The sequence below is a fragment of the Pongo abelii genome, chromosome 6 (assembly GCF_028885655.2).
Source record: "Pongo abelii isolate AG06213 chromosome 6, NHGRI_mPonAbe1-v2.0_pri, whole genome shotgun sequence".
NCBI classification, from domain to species: domain Eukaryota; kingdom Metazoa; phylum Chordata; class Mammalia; order Primates; family Hominidae; genus Pongo; species Pongo abelii.
This window is the reverse complement of record NC_071991.2, coordinates 3,356,126-3,380,819: the sequence shown is the minus strand read 5'-3', so window position 1 is coordinate 3,380,819 and position 24,694 is coordinate 3,356,126. Positions and strand designations below refer to the sequence as shown.

Genomic DNA, 24,694 nt, shown 5'->3' with positions numbered 1-24,694 from the left:
TGAAAAAGGAGAAAAACATGAGTATCTCCCTAGAATAGATATCAGATTTTACTGTGAGGGCCAACAGCCCATTTACACTCATTTCTCTCATGCTTACTTCTACATGAAATAGATCACGTGACAGAATTCTTGTAATACACAGAGGAATATGAGACCAAACAACTTAAAGAAATAGAAATAGGTAATAGAAACCGTGCAATCAAAAGACAGAGAAGATGACATTTTACTGGCTGAAGAAGAACCTTTATCCAATCTATCTACAGATCACTAAACTATGAACACTGTGCTAGGCAGAATTCAAAAATGTTCTGCCCCATACTCTGGAACCTATAACTAAAGATGAGATCTCACTTCTGTGACGATGTCATGTTCTACGGCACATTTAACCTGAAGGCAGGGAAATAGTTAAGGTGGACCTGATCTAGGTACATGAACCCAGAGTTTCTCCAGCTAAAAACGTAAGTCAGAAATACTCAAAGCATACAAAGGACCTGACACACCATGGCTGGTTTGAAGATGGAGTGGGGCACACAAAAAGGAATGCAAGTTGACCTCTAGAAGCAGTGTGTGGCCCCAGCTGACTGCCAGCAAGAAAACAGGAGCCTCAGTCCTACAGCCACAGGAACTGAACGTGACCAGCAATGTGAATGAGTTTGGAAGTGTATTTTTCCTTAGAACCTCTAGACATCTTATGGCCCAAACACTGGCCAATGTTACCACATATTTTCTTCCTATCTTTTACAGCAAGCTCTGGAAATTCAATCGGCACCAGCAGCAATTGTGATAAAGAAAAAAGAATTATACAACATATTTATTCACTCAAACGTGTATTGGGTCCCATCAGATATCAGGTACTGTGCCAGGCGCAGGGAATGTAACAATGAATAATGCCTTTTGAAGTTCACAGACTTGGTGAAGACTGAAACTCAGCAAATGAGTTGGAATTTGCCTGGCCCTTGGTGGAGTGGGGGAAGGGGGCTAGGAGACAGCATCACAGTTAAAGGGACCTGCAAACAAAAGGGCAAAACCTGGTCTGGTGCATTGGTTCACGCCTGTAATTCCAGCACTCTAGGAGGCCGAGATGGGGGGCTTGCTTGGGTCCAGGAGTTTGAGACGAGCCTTGGCAACATGGCAAAACAAAAACAAAAACATAAATTAGCCAGGCGTGGCAACACACACCTGTGATCCCAGCTACTTGGAAGGCTGAGGTGGGAGGACTGTTTGAACCTGGGAGGTAGACACTGCAGTGAGCTGTGATCACACCACTGCACCCCAGCCTGGGCGACAGAGACAGAGATAAGTTCTTGTGGGTGGGGGGAAAGGGCAGGCGGGAACAACACATTAGGTAAAGAGAAGGGAGCAAAAGAGTGCAACTACCATAATCCAGTATTCTGAAAGTGTCACGTCAAACCAGGAAGAGATTACACTGCAAAGGAAAACAAAGCTCAGATTATGAAGATCCCTGAATGCCACTGAATTTTTGTTAAAAAAGGAAAGTAAGCGTAGGCAACAATCTGACCAACTGGAATTCTCGTACATTGTTGGTGGAAATTGTTCCATTTCCACTGTGGAAGAGAGTTTGGTGGTTCCTTGAAAAGTGAAACACAGGATTGCCATATGACCCAGTAATGCAACTCCTAGGCATATACCAAAAAGAAGTGAAAACAGGTGCTCAAACACACATACATGTTCACAGCAACACTATTCACAATAGCCAAAAGGTGGAAACAACACAGATTATCCATCAACACATGAATGGATAAACAAACTGCGGCACACACATACAGTGGAATATTATTCAGTCATAAAAAGATATGATGTACTGACAATACACAACCCTGATGAACCTCAAACATCACGCCAGGCAAAAGCAGCCAGACACAAAGTCTTATTCCTGTATATAAAATATTCAGAATAGATAAATCCATAGAAGCAGAACACGGGTGGATGGTCATCAGGGGCTACTTAATACGTATGGGACTTCCTTTGGTGGGGGATGAAACTGTCCCGGAACTAGAGGTGGTGATCACACAGCACTCTGGATGTATTCAACACTACTCGACTGTTCACTTTAAAATAGTTCATTCGATGCTGTGTGGCACGTAAGTAAAAAAAAAAAATACTTAAGAAGCTAATAAAAATGATGACCTGTAGAGGGAGAGGGCAAACAGGTTGGGGGAACAAGGGTATAAGCAGAGCTTCTGTGTATACATTCTGCTACAGTTTCACCTCTGAATCCTGCAAATATGTTTACAATGGAAAGAGAGAGAAAGAGAGAGAAAGAAAGAGAGACAGAGAAAAGGAGGAAGAAGGAAGGAAGGAAGGAAGGAAGGAGGAAGGGAGGGAGGGAGGGAGGGAGGGGAGGGAGGGGAAGGGGGGAGGGGATGGGAGGGGGAGGGGACAGGGAGGGAGGGGAAGGAGGGGGGAGGGGATGGGAGAGGGAGGGAGGGGAAGGGGGGAGGGGAAGGGGGAGGGGAGAGGGAGGGGGGAAGGAGGGGAGGGGATGGGAAGGGGATGGGAGGGGGAGGGAGGGGAAGGAGGGGGGAGGGGATGGGAGGGGGATGGGAGGGGGAGGGGAGAGGGAGGAGGAGAAGGAAGAAGAAAGAAGGAAGAAGAGAAACCAACCCATATTCATTGCATTAAATATTAGGTTTAAAAAATAACCTGTCAAAACATGAAGAATGTTTCTTTGGGAAGTAACTTCAGATACTCTATGTAAAATGTCTTTAACTGTTGGGGAAAAAAACACAACTTGTCATTCATGTCAATGATTTTTATAGCGACTCAGTATCAACCAAGTAAGTGCATTGAGTTCCTACAATAGGAAGCCAGGTTCTGACATATTCTCACCCAATTCACATTCCTAGGCTGAGTCTCTAGAGCCAGAGGTAGTACAACAGGCCAAAGTTCGCAGCTCACAAGGCTGGCCACCTGGGACTCTGTCATTAGTACTGTACTTTAAGAAACGTTATGTGCTCTGAAGAAATCAGCTCAAATTAAGTGATCCAGCAAAATCAAAGAGGATTTTCCAACTTGTTTTCACTTTGATTTTGACGTTTCTAAGAAATCTGTCAAAAGAAATTCTATAGTATCATCTTGCTTGTGAATTTTTTAAAGGATTTTTTTAGTTTCAAAAAGATTTTATTTCATGTATGATAAATACACGTAGTAGTTTTCACTTCAAGAGCCTTCAGTTGATAAGCCCTGAAATATCTTAAAATTTTAGGATTGCAAGACATCCACATATCCTATGTTATATTAGCAGAAGTTAAATTTCAGAAGAAAAATACAGAAACTTCAAGAGCTTCATGATTGTGTCTGGAGTATACAGGCAACATTCAATTTTTGTCAAGCACAAGGTTTAAATTAAGACTGCTGAGTCCTAGCTGGGTTTTTTTTTTTTTTTTTACCCACATTTTTCCTTACAGTACCAACATACTAATTTCTCCAATTCCTGAAATGTACCAAAATTGCTAAACATTTTTTTGGTCAAGCTTATCACTATATTATAAAGTTTGGTCTCACTCTAGATGCAGCAAAATATGACTGGTCTTACAGTACTTCCTTTTTTAACAAAGATAAGTAGTTGAACAAATGCCCTGTGTCAAGCAGGACTTATTCTGGGATGCCCATGATTAATATTAAAACAGGGCAACTGCTTAAAATATACAAGATCTTTGGCTAAAATCTAGAAAGACCATGAGTTAGCATCACAGATGGATTTAGTTTGATTTCTGATTATGTGTAAAGAACAAAAGTTAGTTAAAAACGCTTCATCTTTAGGGTTTTCATATACCGACCAAGGTGGGGGCAGGAGGAAATCAACATTAAGGCTAATTTTTTAACAAGGAAGTCTGACACTGAAATACACAATTCTGACTGCTACAGAGCGGCATGTTACTATAGTAACATGAGTTCTTACTCCACAGAATATAAAAATATATACTTTTATTTTACTTGTAGCTATCTCCAGAGTTCAAAGTATGTATAATATAAGAACTTACAAGAGATAGGGGAAAAAAAATAGAAAAAAATAGCTGTAACTGCAAAGGATGGCAAAGCTATCTGGAAATGAGACTCAGGTCTCCAGAGTGCTCCCCTCCTTCAGCGCACGTGTGCAGTGGACGGGCAGGGGAGAATGAGAGGGGAGTGTGTGTGTGAAACAGAGTCATCCGGAGCTTCCTAAACCCATACATCAGAAGAGAATGAGGAAAGGGGGAATAAACTGGGGAGAACGATTTCAAAAGTGTAGAAGAATTGTGATTCTGCCTCACCATATCCCTCCACCACATCCAGGCAATTCTATTAGGCAAGGTGAAATTCATTTTTTTGCATTCTCAGAAAGCCCTGGTCCATCGTCAAGCTGCCATCTCTTTCAATGCTCAAATTTTCAGAAAAGCAAGTTCAAGGAAAAAAAAAAAGACTAAGAATGGGTTAGATTTAGGCAAATGGAAGAGGAAACCAGATTTGTCATATAAAGTAGAAACAGTATAACTAAAGTGAAATCCTTAAACAGAACATTTCAAATGTATTTCAAAATGCTACATTTTTATTTCTTTCACAATGGAATGGCAAAAAAGGTACTTGAGTTCGCAATAAACACACCAGAGACACGCAGGCCATCACTAGACACCCTGGGAGAGGAGAACAGACCCTCCCTTCATCAATGCAGCATACAATGGCAGAAACTTACAAGGGACAAAAACATAAGATTATCAAAGAGTACACATATGTATCATGTAAGTAATGAAAGCCTGCCAGGCCAAGAAGCCAGAGCATGTACTCTTGAGGAGATAATAAAAAGAAATTTCTAAAAGGTAAGCCAGCTTGGTTAGGCCACACCAGCCATGGGTGTAGATGGGAACACACTGATAAGGAATTAATATCTTGAGCGCCACCAGTCTAAGCCCCCAGATGCTCTTACAGGCACTCAACCCCTTACAAGACCCTCCACAAGCATTTCTGGGTGCAACAATCCTGACTGCTCCAAGCATGACAGCTGTGTCAAATGAGATATGTGTCAAATGAGAGCCATCCCTCTCCTGTGGAAAAGGGTGGGGGCTCCCACAGCTAAACTGCTTGTACTCTGAAGCAGAACGTTAAAATAGCCCAGGAAGGCAGTTCTTCCAGTTTCTACACACCACAGTTTTCTATTTTCCACACATACATACACCACACCCTGCATATCATTCATTCTCCGTGAGGCCCCACTGCCGGAGTTGTCATGCCAATTTTAATTTAACAATGCAGTTTTTTGTCTTTCCCATCCCCACCTACTACCCCTCATGAATGTCCTTCCTCAGGCCACCCCCAGATAGGCCCACACTGCTAACTGCTTCTGTGGCATTTCAGCCCCACATTTATTCCTGTCTGCCAGGTACCATCTGTATCCAAATCTCAGTTCTATCCCAGCTGAAATCCCAATCACAAAAGGAATCATCCTGTCTAGTGACTTGAATAAATTTGTTTGTCCATATTAAATTCACTCTGGAGCATCACCAAAAAAATATTCCTTCTCTGTTGAGTTTTTCTACTACTAAACCACCAATGATGGTACCTAATGCAACGGCAAGAGCTATGCTAGGTCAATATATTCATCAACAGGCCAAGAAAACTCAAAAAGTAAAAGAAATACGTAACATTTGTTGGGGATAAGTTCAGGAGGGAAGTGGGAGAGAAGATAAACTATGGAATTGGAAGAAAAGGACAACCAAGGTAAGACAAAAGGTCACGAAACAAGTAATAAGTAATGCCTTCTGTGTATTTTAGTTGAGAAAGGAAACACATTAGGGGTTCATTTGATCTGATAAATTAATGAGTACAATAATAGCTATGATTTATTAAGCAAGACACTGTGCTAAATACTTTACATACATTATCTCCTCTAATCCTTACAAAAACCTTGTGAGAGAGAGATTAACTCTGCTTTGCAAATGAGCACCTGAAACACAGACAAGCAATTCAACTTGCCCAAGGTCACAAGCTCTTAAATGGCAGGGCCAGGATTTGAATCCAGCTCTACGACTCATGACACTATGTTATAATGCCAATGCACTACAGCAGATGGCTTTAAAGCATATTTTCTGTGTGTGCATGTTTGTAACAAGGTATACCCATGTGTGCTAATATGAAATGATCTCTAAGACACAATATAGGCAAAAAATGTGCTGGGACTAGCCTCCAAGCTAAGAGTATGCTACCATTTGTATAACGTCAAAGGGTTGCAAGGAAAGACATATATAGTTGTATATGCATAAAATATCAGCGAACAAATACTCATGAAACTGGAAACAGTGATAGCCTCAAGCAGGGGGAACTAGGGGGCTGAGGATCAGAAAAGTAGAGACTTTCACTACTACATTTTGATACGGTAAGAATTTAAACTACTCATATTTTGTCATAAGAAATAAGCACTGCATAATAAAAATATAACCACAAAAACTAAAAAAACTGGAATGAAAGGTTACCTTAGCCTCCCAGTTTACCAAAGCCAAATAAAGAGGCTTATGAACAACAAAATACTTAGTTTAATCAAGCATCCTTTTGAGATGTTTTCACCTGTTAAGAATGCCTGTCAACAATGCTCATATCCTAAACATGAACCAAAGGCGCCTCCATGCACAACAAGGAAAAACCAGCTCCTGTGAACATGGGAGAACAGTCTGCAAGTAGAAAATCTTAATACAGGTAGGGAAGGAAAAAAGGCCACTTAAAGATAGTCAATGAATGGAGAGAGGAATAGGCAGAAGCAAGCCCCCTCCTGGCAGGCCCCCAGGGAATAGCACACAGCTACAGAACAAAGTCAAGCTACAGAAATGAGGAGCGAAGATGAAGGGGCAGAACCATCTAAAGGAAACAGGGAAAGGAAAAGGAATTCTTGCTCCCCAATTAGTCTGGAAAGCAGAAAGATGAAAACAAAAATAAAAACACAAGATGGCCAGTTTCATTTGTTGTAATTAAATGTGTAATATACTCAGTAATCAATACATGTTCCTTTGCTTGCCTTAAAAACCTTACTTTTAAAATTATTATAATCTTATATTTAAAATGGGATTTGAAATTGCTAGCAATGTTTATTAAGCACTCCCATGATAGCCTTTTTTTTTTTTTTTTTTTTTTTTTTGAGACAGAGTCTCATTCTGTTGCCCAGGTTGGAATGCAGTGGTGTGGTCATGGCTCACTGCAGACTTGACCTCCCAGGCTCAAGTGATTCTCCCACCTCAGCCCCTCAAGTAGCTGGGACGACAGGTGCACACCACCATACTCAGCTAAGTTTTTGTACGTTGTGTAGAGACAGGGTCTTGTCATGTTGCCCAGGCTGGTCTCAAACTCCTGGCCTGAAGAGATCTGCCCACCTCAGCCTCCCAAAATGCTAGAATTATAGGCATGAGCCACAGTACCCAGACCCCCAGCCCCTTTTTAAAAGGTTTAAATAGTGTTTGCCCAAAAAAAGCAATTCTGGCTAGTTTAAGCAAAAAAGGGGGATACCGTGGAAAACAAATACTGTAGACTTGAGGAGAAACTGAACATCCAAACCTCAGGATGGGCAAGAACCAGTTCCAGGCTGCAGTCATTTGTAGAGCTCCATAAAAAAGGGCCAAGAGATGACATGGCAGAAAAATGGCCAGTGAGGCCCCTGCTGTGTACATGTACCAGGGCATTCTCAGAAAGTGGCCCATTTCTGTGATCCAAGCACTACCCAATTGTTGCCTACTACACTACAGCATACATACATAATGCTCTAATTTACATTTATATTATATTGAATATACAGGTCATGCATCACTTAATGATGGGGATATGCTCTAAGAAATGCACTATTAGGCAATTCTGTCATTGCGTGAACATCGCAGACATCACTTACACAAACCTAGACGTTATGGCCTCCTACACACCTAGGTTATATGGTATATAGCCTATTGCTGCCAGGCTACAAACCTGTGCAGCATGTTACTGTACTGAACACAGTAGCCAACTATACCACAAGTATTTATGTATCTAAACAAATCTGAACTGAGACAAGGTACCATAAACATACAGAATTATAATCTTTCGGGACCATTATATATGCAGTCTGTCATTGACCAAAATGTCATTGTAGGGTACATGAATGTACTGAAAGTTTTAAATACAAAATTTATGTATATTGAAAATTAAATTAACTCCTAATTTTCATGTACAACTTCATGCTCCAAATTTTTTATGCATACTATCTACACCATTAACTTGAATGTATGAATTGACTCTATATCAGAGTTGTGGGGAGAATTTGACACTAGAATCATAAAGATTAAACAGCACTAACCAGAAATCGATGGTACAAATGTGTTTATCAACCCATCTTTCAAAGGAGTTTTTTATTCTTATAATGAGCCTGTAACTTAAAATATGGCATGCCCCCCAACAGATGAACAAAATAAGGCCCAAAACAATAATTCAAGTTCCCTCAAATAGGAAACAAACAAACAAAATCCCAGGTTCCCATTAATGCACTCTCAGTCTGAACCACTAAACAACTTTAGTACCATATTCCTCCTAAAATCCAGTAATAATACATGATGGTAAATAATTCTAATTGCTTTCATAATTTTTAAAAAGTTATAAATGCTTAATGTTTGAAAACTTAGAACATTCAGGAAAAAAGAGAAATCCCCATAACAGAGATAAGCACATTAAGTAGGCTGGTCTATTTCTTAATCATTCTCACTGCATCATATTATAAAACAGTAATTTCTTATCTGTTTTATAATATGCAACTTCCACACCCTTTTCTACTTGCATGTGCATGTGTGACCCTATGTCAGAGAAAGCTGGTACTTGGAGACTCCCAGGAAGGGCTGGTCATGTGGAGAGGACTAGGAACAGGGGCTCCAGAGACAGGGGTGCATTCAAAGACCAGTTCCACCACGTATGAAGTGAGTGACCTTAACTTCTCTGGACCTCAATTTCCTCATTTATAAAATAGGGTTGTAAGGATGTATGATACTGCGTAACTTGAAGGCCTTAGCACAATGCCTGATGCCAAGAAAAGCACTCTATAAAAACAAGCTAGTACACTCTACAAAGAACTCTAACCTCATTTTTCACCTAATATATTCGGAAATCCTTCCATGTCAATTAGAGCTACTTCTAAACATCCTTTTTAATACTAACATTGTAGTCTTCTCATGTGCCACATCAGCCACTGTGAAAGCCACCAGAAGCATTCAGGTCCTCATCATTTGTTAAGGTCACCTGCTGTTGACGAACACACATAGGGATGGAGGACTCCAGCCAACCCAGCTTGCTCCCTAAAGTAAGGAAAAAGTCAGAGTGGGTTAGGACTCCCAATAATGTTTCCTCGCTGGCTGATTTGGGACAATTCACAGGCCAAATGAAGTTTAGCTTTTAAAAAAAAAGTTTTTGTTGCCAATAGGATCTATGATGAAATTCAGGTTATTCACCCAAGAAAGAGCAACTTTTGAAGTAAAGCAATTGTGGGTTTAAAATAAAACCTCTTCAGGCATCTCTACATCTAATAAAACGCTAGATTATAATATTTTAATTGCTATGAAGTATTCATCTATATAAAAGCATAACACAACTTATATTTCATGCTTTTGATTCCACAGAAGACAGCAAAGTTAGAGATGCAGATGGCCTCTTGTCTTTCCAACTATAACATTCCATGATACAGATTTAAGTAATTTTCAAAATTCAGGAATTGATGAGCATCAACCAATCATATCAAGTTGCCACAAAAATGCAAATGGCTACAATCTCATCTGTCAGTAACTCTCATCCACTGAGCTGCTCCATCTCAACCACTTGCCTCTTTGTGTATGCTTTATCTCAGCTCTGAACAGTGCTTCATCCTGCACATTTGATCTAACTCTCTGCTGGCCAAGATCCAAGTCCACATTTCCTACAGCTATGACAATAAGACCCTAATTCAGAATGTAAAGGTCACTTGGAATGTACTGGCTAAATATGAAGGTCTTGATGTTTGGTCCTTTGGCAAGAATCCTGTTCTGATCTAGGTGTTGGGTTCCTCACTCCTGTTGATCAGCAGCTTTCCACCTGAATCCTTCATCTTTATGTTTCCACATGCCAATCTGAGTCCCCAGATTCCAACATGGCTTGCCTACATGTATCCCTGCTAGGGTCCTATTTAACACTTATCTACCAGATGCTGAATCCCCTGTATGGCTTAAAGGGCTCTCCAGGGTCATCTGCACATCTGCGCTGTATTTTTTGGTGTGTCTATGCCCTAAAAAACTATAAGCTCTCTGAAGGAAGCAACTGTTATTGATCACTATACCTTTAACACAGCACTTTATTCACTGAAGCACTGGATGAATTAACTCCTGCTTACATTTTTAAATTTTATTTTGACAAAAACTTGTATATATTTATTGTGTACAACATGTTTTGACACATATATATTGTGAAATGGCTAAATAGAGCTAATTATATGTATTACTTCACATACTTTTTTGTGGTAGGAATACTTAAAATTTACTTTTAGCAAATCAAGAATAAAACACGTTATCATTAATTATAGTCACCATGTTGTACAACAGATCTCTTGAATTTATTCCTTCTAAATGAAATTTTGTATCCTTTGACCAACATCTCCCAAACCCGTCCCTACTGCTTACTCTCTTGCTAATCCGTTCATACTCTACAGTATGAGTACTTGTAGTGGAAACTGCTGACACTTTTCTCAAACTGCAAAGCAATTACATATAAATTTAAGGGGCACATTGCAACACTGCTTCCTATCATTTAGCACTTTACAATCTGTACCTCACTCCTGGTTTCAATTTCTTTCTTTTTGAAGTGCATCTTTTAGTAGTTCCAACTACTAATCATCAACTTTGTTTTTTATCTACAATCTTTATTTCACTTACTTTTGAGATGGAGTCTCGCTCTGTCGCTACGCTGGAGTACAATGGCGCAACCTCAGCTCACTGCAATCTCCGCCTCCAAGGTTCAAGCAATTGTCCGGCTTCAGCCTCCCAAGTAGCTGGGACTACAGGTGCATGACACTGTGCCCAGCTAATTTTTGTATTTTTAGTAGAGATGGCGTTTCACCATGTTGGTCAGGATGGTCTCGATCTCTTGACCTCGTGACCTGCCCACCTTGGCCTCCCAAAGTGCTGGGATTACAGGCATGAGCCACCGTGCCCAACCCATTTCATTTACTCTTGAGTATCATAATACTTTATATGGACATGGAATTCTAGGTTGGTGGTGGATTTCCACCTCCAGCCTTTGATGATATTATTCAATCATCTTCTGCTATGAACAAAATGATTGCCAGTCTAGACATCAACTTTACTCAGATTGCTTTCCTCTTATTTTCTAAGGCTTCATCTACAATATGTCTAGGTATGAATTTATTCTTATTTATCCTGTGTGGGGTTTACTACGGTTCTTGAAAATAAGAACTCAGGCAGAACTTGTATTGATTATGAAAAAGTCTCAGCCATTCTATCTTCTAATAGTGTCTCTCCTACTCTATTTCCTCTTTCTGGAAGCTCACAGAAGGTAATATGGGACTTCCTCATTCTAAAGTTCATGAATCGTAACCACTCATTTTCCATTTCTTTATCCCCATTACTGTATTCCAAGCAATTTCCTCAGATCTCCTTTAAAAATCTATTGATTTTTCAATATAGTTTTTATCTTCAATTATATCTACCTGGCTCTTTAACCTGTCCATTGAGGTTACTTTTTTTTTAAAAACTTAATGACCATTATTTTCATTTCTAGAAGTCCTATTGGGTTCTTCTCCAACTCCATGTTATTTTTCTAATCTGTGTTATTTCATTATGATCTTACCCCTTTCATCTCTCATAATTTTAAGCAAGTAATCTCTTTCATATGTCCTATCATCTCAATCTCCTGGAATACTATTCATCTGCTGACTCTCCTTCATGGTGATTCATTTCCTTGTGTAGCTGGGCAATTTTTGTATTGCAAGCTCATCTATAGCATGACTTGTTTCTTCTGCAAGAGTCTTAGATTTTTAATTTGCTCTGCAGGTCAGTTTCAGACTTACTTTTGAGGACTCTATTCATTTCCATAGTTCTAGACCAGATTTTGTGCTAATTTGTCTCAGCTTGAAGGTTAGGTGCACTGTTAAGAAACGTTAAATTTGAATCCACCCCAATTACGTGGTGCAATCTTGGAGTTTAGATGTCCCTTTTTTATTCCTAATTATCACAACCCCAGGAGGACAGCAAGTTTCCTACACTTTCCCAAACAAATAGGCAAAGTTTTTCTAGTTCTCTTTTTACAGATGGAAAAGCCCTTCAAGGTTTGATGCTAGAGAACCTTTACTCCTCCTTCCAAGTCTATGCAGACTCAAGGCCATGCCTCCTGCTCCTTCATGAGACCCTCAGGACTAAGCCATTGGGGCCTGTATTCAGATCAGAAACCACCACAGGCCTTGAGCTCCTGATTAACGCCCTAGCTCTGAATTTTCTGTTCATAGCTGGCATCTAGGGATTCCCTGGTACTTTAAACTTCAGAAACGCTTGTTTGTTCCTGTTATATTTTGTCCACAGTTTCTGTGTGTTTATAGCAGGGTGGTGAAGGGAGTCCTCCACATTCAGCTTTGGGGACAATGTTGCTAGAAGCCTCCAGTAGTCACAACATATGAAACAGAAATGATCACTTCAGAGAATTGTGATAATTACTTACCATTCCGCCAAATGACAATTTTTTTTCCCAGCCTCAATAATAGATTTCAAATTTGGAAAAAATATTCCCAAGGCATTTTAAGATCATTTTTGTCACTATGTATTTCAAATGCCTCCATAGTTCTCTTTCCTTGAGAATTTCAATAGAACAAGAACATACCAGTTGACTCCATTTTCTCCCTACCCATTCATTCCATAATGAACTTCAATCTACTTTCTACTCCTAGAACTCCAGTGAGATTGAGCTCAAAAAGATCACCATTACCCACGTAATCAACAAATCCAATGGCCTTTTGTTCTCATCTATTTACCTCTCTGAGCAAGACTGACCATTCCAATTTTTCCATCCCAATAATACCGCAGTTCAAATATTATTTCTATATTATCACAACCATTCCCTAACTCATCTCCACCACTCTACTCTCCCCCCAGGCCCATCACCCTGCAATTTATCCAGGTTGTATCCCAGCCAGGTTAATATTACTATAATACCTCTCCAGTCATGTCAACTGTCCATATTTCCCACTCTACTACTGTGACTCATCACTCCCTAATATTACAGGAAAAGAAAAGATGAATAAGGCAGGATTCCTCTACACAAAAGAATAAATACCACCACCTAACACTTACTGGATGCATGCTATGTACTTCGTAACGTGATAAAAACACCTTACCTACAATCATATCAATCAGCCCTCACAACAACTATAGGAAGCAGGTAGAATCATTACACAATTCTTCAGGGATAAGAAAAGTAGAGATTAATGAGGATTAAGGAGCCAACCCAAGGATGCAAAGCTAGCAAGTGGTTAGTTTGTTTTATTTTATGCCAAGCCCATCCTCTTAAACAGTATGCTATACTGTCTCCACAAATATTTATACCAAAAGCTAAGACCCTTCTCTGGTTGCAAAACTCATCTATCCACACAACTTAACAGCTCTGTCTGGATGCCTCAAAGGTACCTCACATTAATAAATTCAAAACCAAAATAATGATCATGCTGCCCAGAGGTGGTCCAACCTCAGTGAACGGTTATACTAGCCAACTAGTCATGCAAGCCAGAAACCTGGACGTCACCTTTGATATTTTCTCATTCACCTTCCATACCCAACCTATGACCAAATCCCATGTATTTTTTGCCTCTTAAATCTCTCTCTAGTGCATCTACCTCTCTCCATCTCCAGCACCACCACCTAGCCCAAGCTGCTACTTTCTCTCACCTCAATTGTTACAGTCCAACACATCTACAGTCATTCATTCTGGTTTCTTCCAACCCATTCTCAATTTTCCAACAAAAATAATGCTTTATTCCCCCCACTCAAGATGATTTTAAAATACAAATCTGATCATTTCACAGATTTTGGACTCAGTACCAAAGATTTAAGTCTATCTTTATTTGAGGGTCTGAAGTAATAGGAATGCAAAGAGTGGTGACAGCTAGGTTTCAGCCACAAAAAGAAAGCAATTTCCAGTGAATCCAGAATGATGCCAGCACAGACACAGAAGCAAACTGAGAGATGATGGCCAAAAGGACAGTACCCGGGAGCTTTTGAGCACGTGGCTCTAGTTATTCCCTAGGTGGAAGTGAATACTAAACTTGCCAAATGTAAAGAAATTCTCCTAGTTATACTGTGATACCCCAGGACTCCTCCAATAAAATCCTTTTTTTCTTAAGTAGTTCAGACTGAGTTTCTAGCTTGTAACCAGGAGTTTTAGCTAAGACAACCATTTTAGAAGAGCCAAGACAGCACGCTTAGAAAAAGAGAATACGCCTACAAGGCAAAAATAAAACAAATTCTACATAGAGTAAAAATACCTTTGGCCGGCAAATACATAAATATGCTTAATGTTTGTAAACTCATGTATCTCTTCCTTTTAAAGGTGTTACATAAAATGCTTTAGGGTAACAGCCATATTTTCTTTTATGTTCTGCAAATCATTACAGCTTACTGTAAGAGCTGAATAAATGATGAATAAAAAAATCAGAAGTAAAAGCATGACTATACAATAATATAAATCGAAGTTGCATCCCTGGAAACTTGCTCCCTTTGGGAACAGTTTATACACTCAGGAAAAAAAAAAAAAAATTTTCTAGTGTCACTCTGCCACTATTCTATTACCTGGTTTTGATTTCACATAGCTGGGTATTATAAACTCGCCTTGCTCTTAGCCAGAAATTGTACATGTTACCTAAGCATACTAAAAAGTGGTAAATCATGGAAGGAAAAAAAAAAAAAACTTGGCTGTGGAAACCACAGATTATATCCTATATAAACACTTTTTCTGTTGCCATCTGGTGGTTTGTGTATAAAAATCAACACTGACATCCATTGTATAGAAGGGCTTGGTCATACCCTATCAAAATCTCTTTCATTCTTTTTGCATCGCACCTAACACCTAGAGAGAAGATAAAACTGACCTTCACTTTGAAAACAGGCTCACAAACACACAAAATAAATTAAGGATCACACCAGAGAGAGGGACTCACAAATACTACCACCTGTGGAAATGAGCACCCTTAGTTAAGTATGACAGGTTATACCTTTGTGATACAAAATCCCTCCTTACTCCAAAACTGAAATATATTCTAATTAGCCTGCTTGGGTTGATAAAATTCCTGCTACCAACTATTCTTAATAAAGGCAACTACCAGAGCTCCCCAAGTTTCCATATTCCTCCCCAAATCACCACAGTCATTACGTGGTTATTTCCCTATATTTTTTTCTTATTGGAAAGACTATTCATCGTTGTAAAATTAAGCTTACATACTTGAGAGCTTCCAACCCTCTCAAGGTAAAGAATTAGGTCTAGAATACCATGGAGAGTTATAGAAAGGAGAAAAGGCAACCAAACATTGCACAAAGACTAATTCTACGTAATAATATGGACCCCAGGGTCTAGCCCATTCTTTGAACCCACAACTCTAAAGCCTAGCCTTATCCATTAAAAAAAATTTTTTTTTTGAAAATGAACCAAAGCCAAAAACACTGCAGAAACTATAGTCTTAGCCCATGTTCATCAAGCTAATCTCCAAAAATCAGAAATAGATTTACTTGACTGACATATCTGTTTTCAAGAAATTAGACTATTTAATTGATAGCTGTTACCTTCACTAGACATTGTCTGTATATCAATAAAGTGCCAGTTAAGCCTGTTTAAGTGAAAAATTATTGCGTCAATTTTAAAGACCCTTTGTTTTACTAAAAGCCCCTAATGAAGACAATTAAACCAACATAACATTATGTTAAGCACAGAAACAGACAACATCTAATCTCTTTAATTACTGATGGTCACTGTACAGTAAATATAAACATTCTCATCCATCGCTATTTTCTCATATCTTTTTAAGTTTCTCACTGCATTAACTACCTCCAGAATTCTATTAGTCTTGCCCCTTCTTCCAGCCATGTAGATAAATAAGCATCTCACATTTTAAGAAAATTTGTTTCTCCAAATTTCAGGCTTATACTGATAAATTATGGCACTAACTTGTTTTACAGAACCTAAAATTTTGAACATGAACCATTTTTAGGCTAAAGTAAATATATCATGTGTTAGACGGCAGCACCTAAGGAGAAATACTACATTGCATCTTAGTTGTCTTCAACATTGTAAATACTCTGAGAAAAGTAAAATGAAGAAAATTAGGTTCTAAGCTAAGACATATGGAGTTACAGAATCCCCAGACAGGAGACACATGCAGAGTCTAGTGATGGGCAGAAAGGAAGACAACATATAGAAGATCAGAGAATCAGAGTAGAACAATTTTGAACATCTAGTCTAATCCCTCCTTTTATAGGTAAGAAAACAGACTCAGAGAGACTAATAGACTTGCTCATACTGCAAGGTAGTTACAGAATGAAGTATAAACGAGGCCTACTGATACTTAGCCCGATGTACATTTACCATATCTATGTTTCTAGGAAAGCTTTATAAAAAATGCTTTCATTCCCACAATACCCACAGGAGATTGGGACCAGGCTGATGGAATGAGTTTCTGGCTTTGGAGCTTTCTGTCAGGAAGCCAACCACCTAAATACTAGAATTGCACTTACATAAACAAGGGTTTCCTACAGCAATGCTCCCATAATAATCATGATTTTTGTGTTTGGATTTAGTGGCAACACTGTTCACATAATGAAGCTCTAAGAGTAGTAACCTCTCCAAAACAGATCTCAGGTATAGGATCAATAACTGGCAGGTAGGTACCTAACTGTGACAGACTTTTGCATTTCAGGGATTCACTGAAAAACCTATAACTTCCTTCTACATGCTACCATAGGATGGCAGGAGGTGCCATATTTGCTGTCCCAACTGACAAAATATGTCCTCCCTCAGGATTATGGGTATGAACGTTTATGCCTTTTTAAAAAAAAAAAAAAAAGAGATGTACATACTTAGGGGGAAATTTAAGACAATGCCTTACAGAAATGAAGTCAAATAAAATTTTAGAAACTTTGCGAATTAAAATGCTCGGTTACTTTGGGTTAAATGTATAATTGGTTACCAGGAGTATTTAATCAAATAACAAAACATCAACAGCTTTCTTTTGTAAATAACCCTTAATTTTTCTTTATACTACACCTTTCAATGTGATTTTCATTCCCCACCTTGAGCTTAATTCAACTTTCAATGCATTTGGACCTGGAGGTCTACTCTTACAACTACCACTTTCTTTACTTCTTAGAGAAATTTAAGCCATGACCTAATGAGAATCCTCACTTTGTGTCCATTCCATTCTCTAGTTTCAGTCAGCTGACATTACCAGTCTCTGGTCTCTGGGACACCGTAAGGCAGGCAGGCAGAAAGACACTACATGCCACACACCTCTGCCACCTTAGACGCCAAATCCTATGTATCCCAATACAAGCAATACAGGGGCTCTGAGGATGGAAATAACATAAAGGCAACTGGTAGGGAGAATTAAACTACACAGTCTTACTTGATATCACTTAATTACCCACTTAACTTGCAGGCTTCCACGTTGTTTTACCTCAGTATTTGAGGGCCCAGGAAACTTCTGGTTAGGCATAAACCCCAGTATATAGCCTAAACTTAACTGTTTACATAAAATGTGTGCTAAGGCAAACAAATAAAAGATCAGTACTTTACAAACTCCACCTCCTTATTTAAAGGACTCAAATTCATACACTTGAGTGCAGATAAAAGAATTTTCCAAATGTTCCTCAAAGAAATGGTTGGTGCACTCCCAGTAGTCCATTCTGGGGTGGTCTAATCTCTGCCAACAGACCACCATGGAGCTAGAATTCATGTTATGTTATGAAAGAAAAATTGGGGTAAGGGAATACATCAAAATGATGATGGTCATTTTCTTAGAGGAGACGGATGGGTAGATGGAAGGGGTTACATACATCCCTCATCTCTATTTTCCAAATTACGTAATTTTTATTTTGCAATCATAATCGTAAATAAGGTTAATCTAAAACTTGAGGTCAGATTACTCAATACTGTATTTAGAAAATATCAACCACCATCTTTCCCTTTGGTACAGATCTGACTGCTGCCCGTTTTTCCCTCTCCTTATAAAGGCAGAGGCTACATGGGAAATGCTCCAGCCCAGGGGTTATGAACTCAAGTTATGTTCAGACTCTGGATCAGACTTTTCATTCTGGCATCACCACTCCTAGTCCTGGGACCTTAGCAAAGTTAGTTAACATCTGAATGCCTCAGTTTTCCCATAGGTAAGATGAGAACAAAAATGCTGTCTACCTCTCAGGAGCTGCTGTGAAGAATAAATGAGCACTTAGTGCTTGGCAGATAAAGGTTCAATAAAGGACAGCTACAGATGGCTATGCAGACTGCATAGAGGGTAATAACTGCTTATTGGTGGATTTGGAAGACACTAACCAACCAAGAGACCAGTTGTCTGTTAAATACCCAGTGGCCTAATAAAATTTAATTAAGTATCTGAGCACTCACTAAGCAAGACTCTTTATTAAGATGATATTCAAGTAAGGGAGTCTAGAACTCAAGTTCCAGTTGAAACTCAAATTACAAAGTTGTAAAGGGAGTAGGTTAGGAGGAGGGGAAGCAAAGTACTTCTGGATTAATGGAAAGCAACATGGGCCCAAAAGGAAGCTAGATTTGTAGTGAACTCAACACTCCAGCAAACAAGTGGCAGAAATGCCTAATTAGTAGACCTTGTCCAAGGCTGGGAATTGGCCTGAGAAAAGTGACCTAGACCACAGAAAAATCAGGCTGAGGATGACAGAGAAATTGAGTGAGATTATGGGATTAACCAACACGAGGATTAAAAATAAAAATAAAGTAACACAAATATACAAGAATCACTTGTAGAGTTTTTAAATGCATGCTTCTGAGAACCAACAGGTCTGAGGTGAAGCCCAGATGACTATATTTTAAATTTTCACCAGTGATTCCGATGTACACCTCAGGCAGCACAAAGCAGGGGCTCAACAGTTTCAGTAGGAATAAACAATACATACGTGAAAAGCTAGTGTACTCTGTTAAGTTTCAGTTCATGAACCTGGAACAGGTATAAGTGAACACAGTCCCAAGGTCCATAAAAGTCACTGCAATTGTTGGGGGAGGACAATAAGCCCAGGAAGGCATGAAAGGGAAATCAAGCCATGTGGTCTCACGTAAAAGCATTAGAGCAGTGGTTCTCAAACTTGGCTAAACATGAGAATCACCTGGAGGGAGGGGGGGTGTCTCAGCATCCTGATGCCCAGATCAAACCTCAAGTTCATTAAAACCAATTCTAGGAGTGACATCCAGGCATCAGTAGTTTAAAGCTCCAAGTGATTCCAATGTGCAACCAAGTTTGAGAAACACTGGGCTAGAGAGTTTCCAGGAAGTCAGCGGGTGTCTGGAATGGGGGGAAACACAAGGTAATAAGTGAGTAGTTCTCGAATTCCAATGTGTATTAGAATCACATGGAAAGCAAATGTGGCTCATGGAAGAGGAAGAGTAGGTACTCTAGAGTTTCATCAAATTCCCCAGGTGATTCTAACACATACCAAAGCTTGAGAACCATAGGTCCAAGTGGAGATAATTTCAAATGAGAAACTGAGGACTATGAACAGCCCCACGGAGAAATTGACAAGAACATTCCTATCCTTTCTAGGCCTGAGGAATGCAAGCTCAATCTAGGAGGTCTACTGAATACTGCCAGAATCAATAAGCCTGTAAAGGGTCCAGCAGTAAAGCTAAAGGCACCATGGACTTCACACATAAGATTGCTTATACATCTTTAGCCTCAGAAGTCATCCTTCCAAACCACTCACAGCTGGCTCCTTGGTGGATGGCATAAAGAAAGCATGTGTTGCCACCTGCCTTCCAGAATTAAAGACTTGGCTTTTTAGGAATCCGGGAAAGTCACAAGCAATTAAACACACAGCAATAAGCAGAGCATACAACTCAGAAATTCTCATCATCGCATAGAAAGAAGAAACTCCAGGGCATATTAAAGTTACATTTGGAAGACCTGAACCTGGCGGTTCACATCATGATCAGTTACACAGAGGGTCTGTAATCTAGGTTATAAAAATGTAACTTTTACTGATCAATGTTGCACATGTTTTTTTCCCAAGATACATGACCTAGCCTACCTACATGAGGTGCAGAGAAATTAGGCATAGCTTCACTTAGCTACAATGTAATAATATGGTACTTAGGAGGCGTTCCAACGTAGTGGTAACTATTCCATTTAGAATGTTACAACTGATAAGATTCAAGAGAATGCATTCCTGCGCATAAGACCAACTCATCATCCCATCAGAAATCTCTTATAACAGCACCAGAATTTTCATTTTCAAGATACATGAGCTTTTGTCAAATGGTGACATCTCCTCTGTAACATGAATTTTCAATATGATATAAAAAAAGATAGATATATTACACATTTCACAGAGCACAGAGAACAGAAACCCATCAATGAATTTAAAATTTGTGACAACCTATTTGAAATTTTACACTAAAAGATCTGTACACTTTCATAAACGATATAAATGTAAAACAGGTACCAATGTTTTTACTGCCAAAAAGGAATAAAATATTCCTCCCTAACAAAGTTCGATTGTTGCCTTAATATATTTTTAAAAATGTATTTTCATTAACATTTCAGTTGTTAAAATGCAATGCTTTACACAGCCTTCAAATGCAACTGATAAAAACTTGAAATCTATGTAATATTCTTCAAAACAAAGCCACTGGCAGATTTTTTCCCCACCATTTCAGTCTGTGCACGAATCTTCAAAGGTATGAACGTACAGGTCTTACTGCAAAACGCAAGTCACTGTTTAAAAAAAGAAAACTTAATAATAAACACATTTTAAAGGTCATCCTAAGTGATTTAGATTTCTTCACTTGAACCTGGTTTCTCTAACAATCTACAGATCCCACTGGACAAAATGACTTAATAAATGCTTTTCTTCCAGAGTAAGTCATCAAGCAAAAAGCACAAATAAGTGAAATGAAAATTTTCCAAGTAATGGAGGAGTTAAATTCACCAGAAATATGGCAATTTGTTTTCATGTAGTAAAACATAAGAGGGAGCATTTATGAAAGCTGGAAGGGGGTGGAGGGGCACAATTTAGATAACATTACATAAGCATTAATAAAAAAAGTATGAATTAGTTGTTAAGCTATTGGATGATAGTTTTGAGCTCAGACCTTTAAAATGTTATTACATTTAAGTCATGTTACTACACATAAATCATCTTCACAAGACACAGAACACATCTAATTTAAGTGTAATGCTCTCATCTTTGTCAATCTCAGAATACCAAGTTCCTTACCGTGACTGTTCGTTAGCTGTATCTTGGAATACAACTAAGTTAATTTTCCTAAAACTACCATCAGCAAAACCAGTTCACCAATGTGTTTTAAAGACTTTACCAAAGGACGTATTAAAATAGTTATTTCTGGGTTGAGGGGGGTGTTTTGGCTTAAAGACCAGCAAACTTCAAAAGAAAAGGATGCTAGCTGGCAGGGGTATGTTACCGGTTTTGTCGGGGGCCGGGAGGGGGTGGAGGGAAGCCCAGATTTGGGAGGGAAAGCTCGCTTCACAAGAGATCCCATCTCCCTTTTCAAAAGGTCATTTCCATTCAGCAGATCCTCTTTCCCTATTTCAGAGCTCACCACTGTATTCTAAACAGAAGCCAACAGAGGGAGAAAAACAAAGCCAAGTGCAAAAGCTGTGGGCACTGAAAGTTTTGCTCCACCGGCCGCGCAGCACCCACTTGGGGTCGGGCTTCGGGACTTGGGGGAGTCAGGGGCAGGCGGGGACTGGGGAGAGGATGGGGCCCTGGGGAGGGGCTGGAAAAGGCTTTTCACAGCGACTGGCACTTGATATTTGCAAGTCTTGTGGATGTCACTCACCGGAAACCAGACCCTGCGGTGCAAAGACTCAGGTACAGACCAGCCCCTTTTTCATCCGTGCAATGGGAAGGGGACTCCGGCATCCTTTTAAGGAGCTGAGGAATGGGTCCTCAACTTAAAAATTTTTGTCTGTGCTACTGCGATGTAAAAAAAATAAAATGCAAAGCAGCAGACGGGGTGCAGGCTCTACGGGACTCAGTTTCCCCCTCCTCCGAGTCCGGCGTATAGGAGCCTCTGGGCTCCCTGCAGCCCCCAGCAAGGCGCATCCCGACCCGGGCCGGGAGGCGGGGGGACCCCGGACACACTCTCGCTGCTCAAGTTCGCGCCTCCGCGCCCCGAGACGACGCCCCCGGCCCGCGACCCAGCGCGCACCTACCTTGCGCCAGCGCCCGGAGCAAGTGCAGCTGCAGCGCCAGCAGCGCCCACCAGCCGCGGCGGCCCGGCCCCAACTTTGCCGCCCGCCGCTCGTCGCACCGCCCCGCGCCCGCCGTGTCCCCGCCGGGGGTCTCGGGCGCCACCCGGGGTCTCGAGGGCTCGGGGCCGGGACGCGGCGACGGCGAGGGGCGGGCGAGGCCGGGCGGGGATCCCCGCGGCCGCCCGGGGCCCGCGCGCTCAGGGGGCTCTGCGCCGCCGCCGCCACCGGCCGCCGAAGGCCGGGCGCCCCGGGCCATGCCGAGCAGCCGCCACCACGAGCGCCGCGCCGGACGGACGGGCGGGCAGGACAGGCGGGACGGCTCCCAGCGGGCGCGGCCACTCCGCGGGAGGCGCGGCGCCCCCCGGCACGAGGTGAGCGGCCGCCCAGCGCTGAGGGGCGGCGTCCCGGGTCCCCGCGTGAGGGGCGCGGCGCGGGCCGGGGGCGAGCCGGGCGAGAAGTTGTCAGCGGGGGAAATTCGCGTCCGGCGCTCACGCAGTCCCGAGCCCGCCGCGGCCGGGGTGCCAGGCCCCGCCGCGCTAGCTCCGAGGGGTCCGCAGGGCGCTGAGGAGCCGCCGCCGCCGCCCCCGCCCGGCGCTGAGGAGAAAGTGCGCCCGCCCGCGCGTCGCGCTCGCCCTCAGCCGCCTCGGCCGCCGCTCCCCATTCACAGCCCGGCCGCACGCGCCGCCCGCGCCCGCCGCCCGCCGTTGATTGGCCGAGGGAGGCGGCGCCCGCTCCCAGGGCCCGCCCCCCAAGCCCTCGCTTGTTTTCAAAGTCACGGCGCCCGCCCGCCTGCAATTTCGTCCCGGCCCCGGCGCCCGGCTCGGGCGGCTTCCCGCGCCGGCTGCGCCCCCTAGGGACCCGTAGTGGGGACTGCAGGCGGCGCCGATTCAGCACGCGCTCCCGGGGCGGGTTCGCGGGCCAGGCGTGCGCGGGAGGACGGGCGGGGGTGGCGCATCCTCGCCCGGCCCCGCGGCGGTGCGGGCGCCCGGGTGGGGAGGGCTCAGGTGCAGCAGGACGCGCAGATCGTGCGGGAGCCCCGGGCCGAGGGCGGAGAGGCGCCCGGCTCCCACCAGCGAGCTCAGTGCTTGGGGGTGACGCGCTAAGTTACCGTAATTGCAAACACGCGCAATCGGGTTTTTAATTTCTAGCAACCAAAGGCACCACTGGGTGCAAACTCGCCTCCTGTTCAGAGGAGTGGACATGGCATTGTAGAAGCGTCCAAGGTCACTTTTGGCCGGGGCTGGAGGAGGGCGGAGGAGGGAGGGACATATTGCAGGTTTCCCACCGTGGAGTGGGCGAGTCTCGGGGCAGGGTCGGCCAGTGGGAGGGTCTCCCAGGGCGGGACCCAGGAGCCTGTGGGGCTGGGGGTGGGGACGGGCGCCGACGCTCAGCATGTGGTAAGCATTAGCAGAGTTTATGGGGTGAACTAAGCGCACTGGAGGCTGGAAGGCTAGCATTTTTGTGGGCGGAGAGCTGGAGGTGACACGCACTCCGCTGCCTCTGGAGTTGGCCCGGGAGGAGTCTGGGGGCGTGTGATGATGGTTGCATGAGATCATGTAAGAGATGAAGGCAGAGGGGCTGGGTGTGAGCCCAGCACGGGGCTGGCTCCCCAGGAAGCACCTGATGCGCACTTGATACCGTTAGTAGGTTTATTGTCCCAGCCAAGAAAGACCCCGGGCGAGTGGAGAGCAGGTCACAGGTCTGGGGTCTGGGATAGGAGCCAGCTCCTGCTCACAGAGCGCCTATGGTATTTGTCAAATAACTGATTGATGGCTCAATATTAGCCTCTGTACACGTTCCCTAAGACTTAACAATGACCACGTGAACGAAACAGGGAAACTGAGGTCCAAGTACAGCCGCCGAACAGGAGGTGGTTTCAGAAAGAGGCCTGCCCTCTGCCTCCTTTCCACACCATGCTAGGAGGGGCAAAAAAGTAAAAGGAGCCACGGGTGCCCTGTTCTGAGGATATGGTGAGGGCACATAGGTGGGACGAGCCGGAAGAGGACAGCGCCCTGAGGACATGGGGATGAGACTGGAGGCAGAGAGACATGTCTGTTTTTATCTTCTTTTGCTAGCAAGGCTGGGTTTCTTCAAACTTGCAAGATTATAATGAGAACCTGCGGGGCGGGGGGAAGCAATATCTCCTGTGCAGTGAGCACTCACTGTGGGCCAGCCCAGGGCAGCAGCAGCAGCAGCAGCTTCACCACCTGCTGTGTGAGAGGTGCT

At 42.4% G+C, this 24,694-nt stretch overlaps 1 protein-coding gene across 4 annotated transcripts in view; it reads right to left on the bottom strand.

The window, feature by feature from the left end:
- The window catches only part of SDK1 (sidekick cell adhesion molecule 1), a 974,158-nt gene extending 951,419 nt beyond the window's left edge, over positions 1-22,739 (bottom strand). For 2 of the 4 annotated variants that reach the window (XM_054545732.2, XM_054545733.2), the window contains exon 1: positions 9,154-22,417. In XM_054545732.2, the coding sequence (XP_054401707.1) occupies positions 9,154-9,178 (25 nt within the window). In that variant the 5' untranslated portion in view covers positions 9,179-22,417. The other 2 variants (XM_024241289.3, XM_063725890.1) reach the window with 2 other exon arrangements.
- Positions 22,740-24,694: the final 1,955 nt, after the last annotated feature.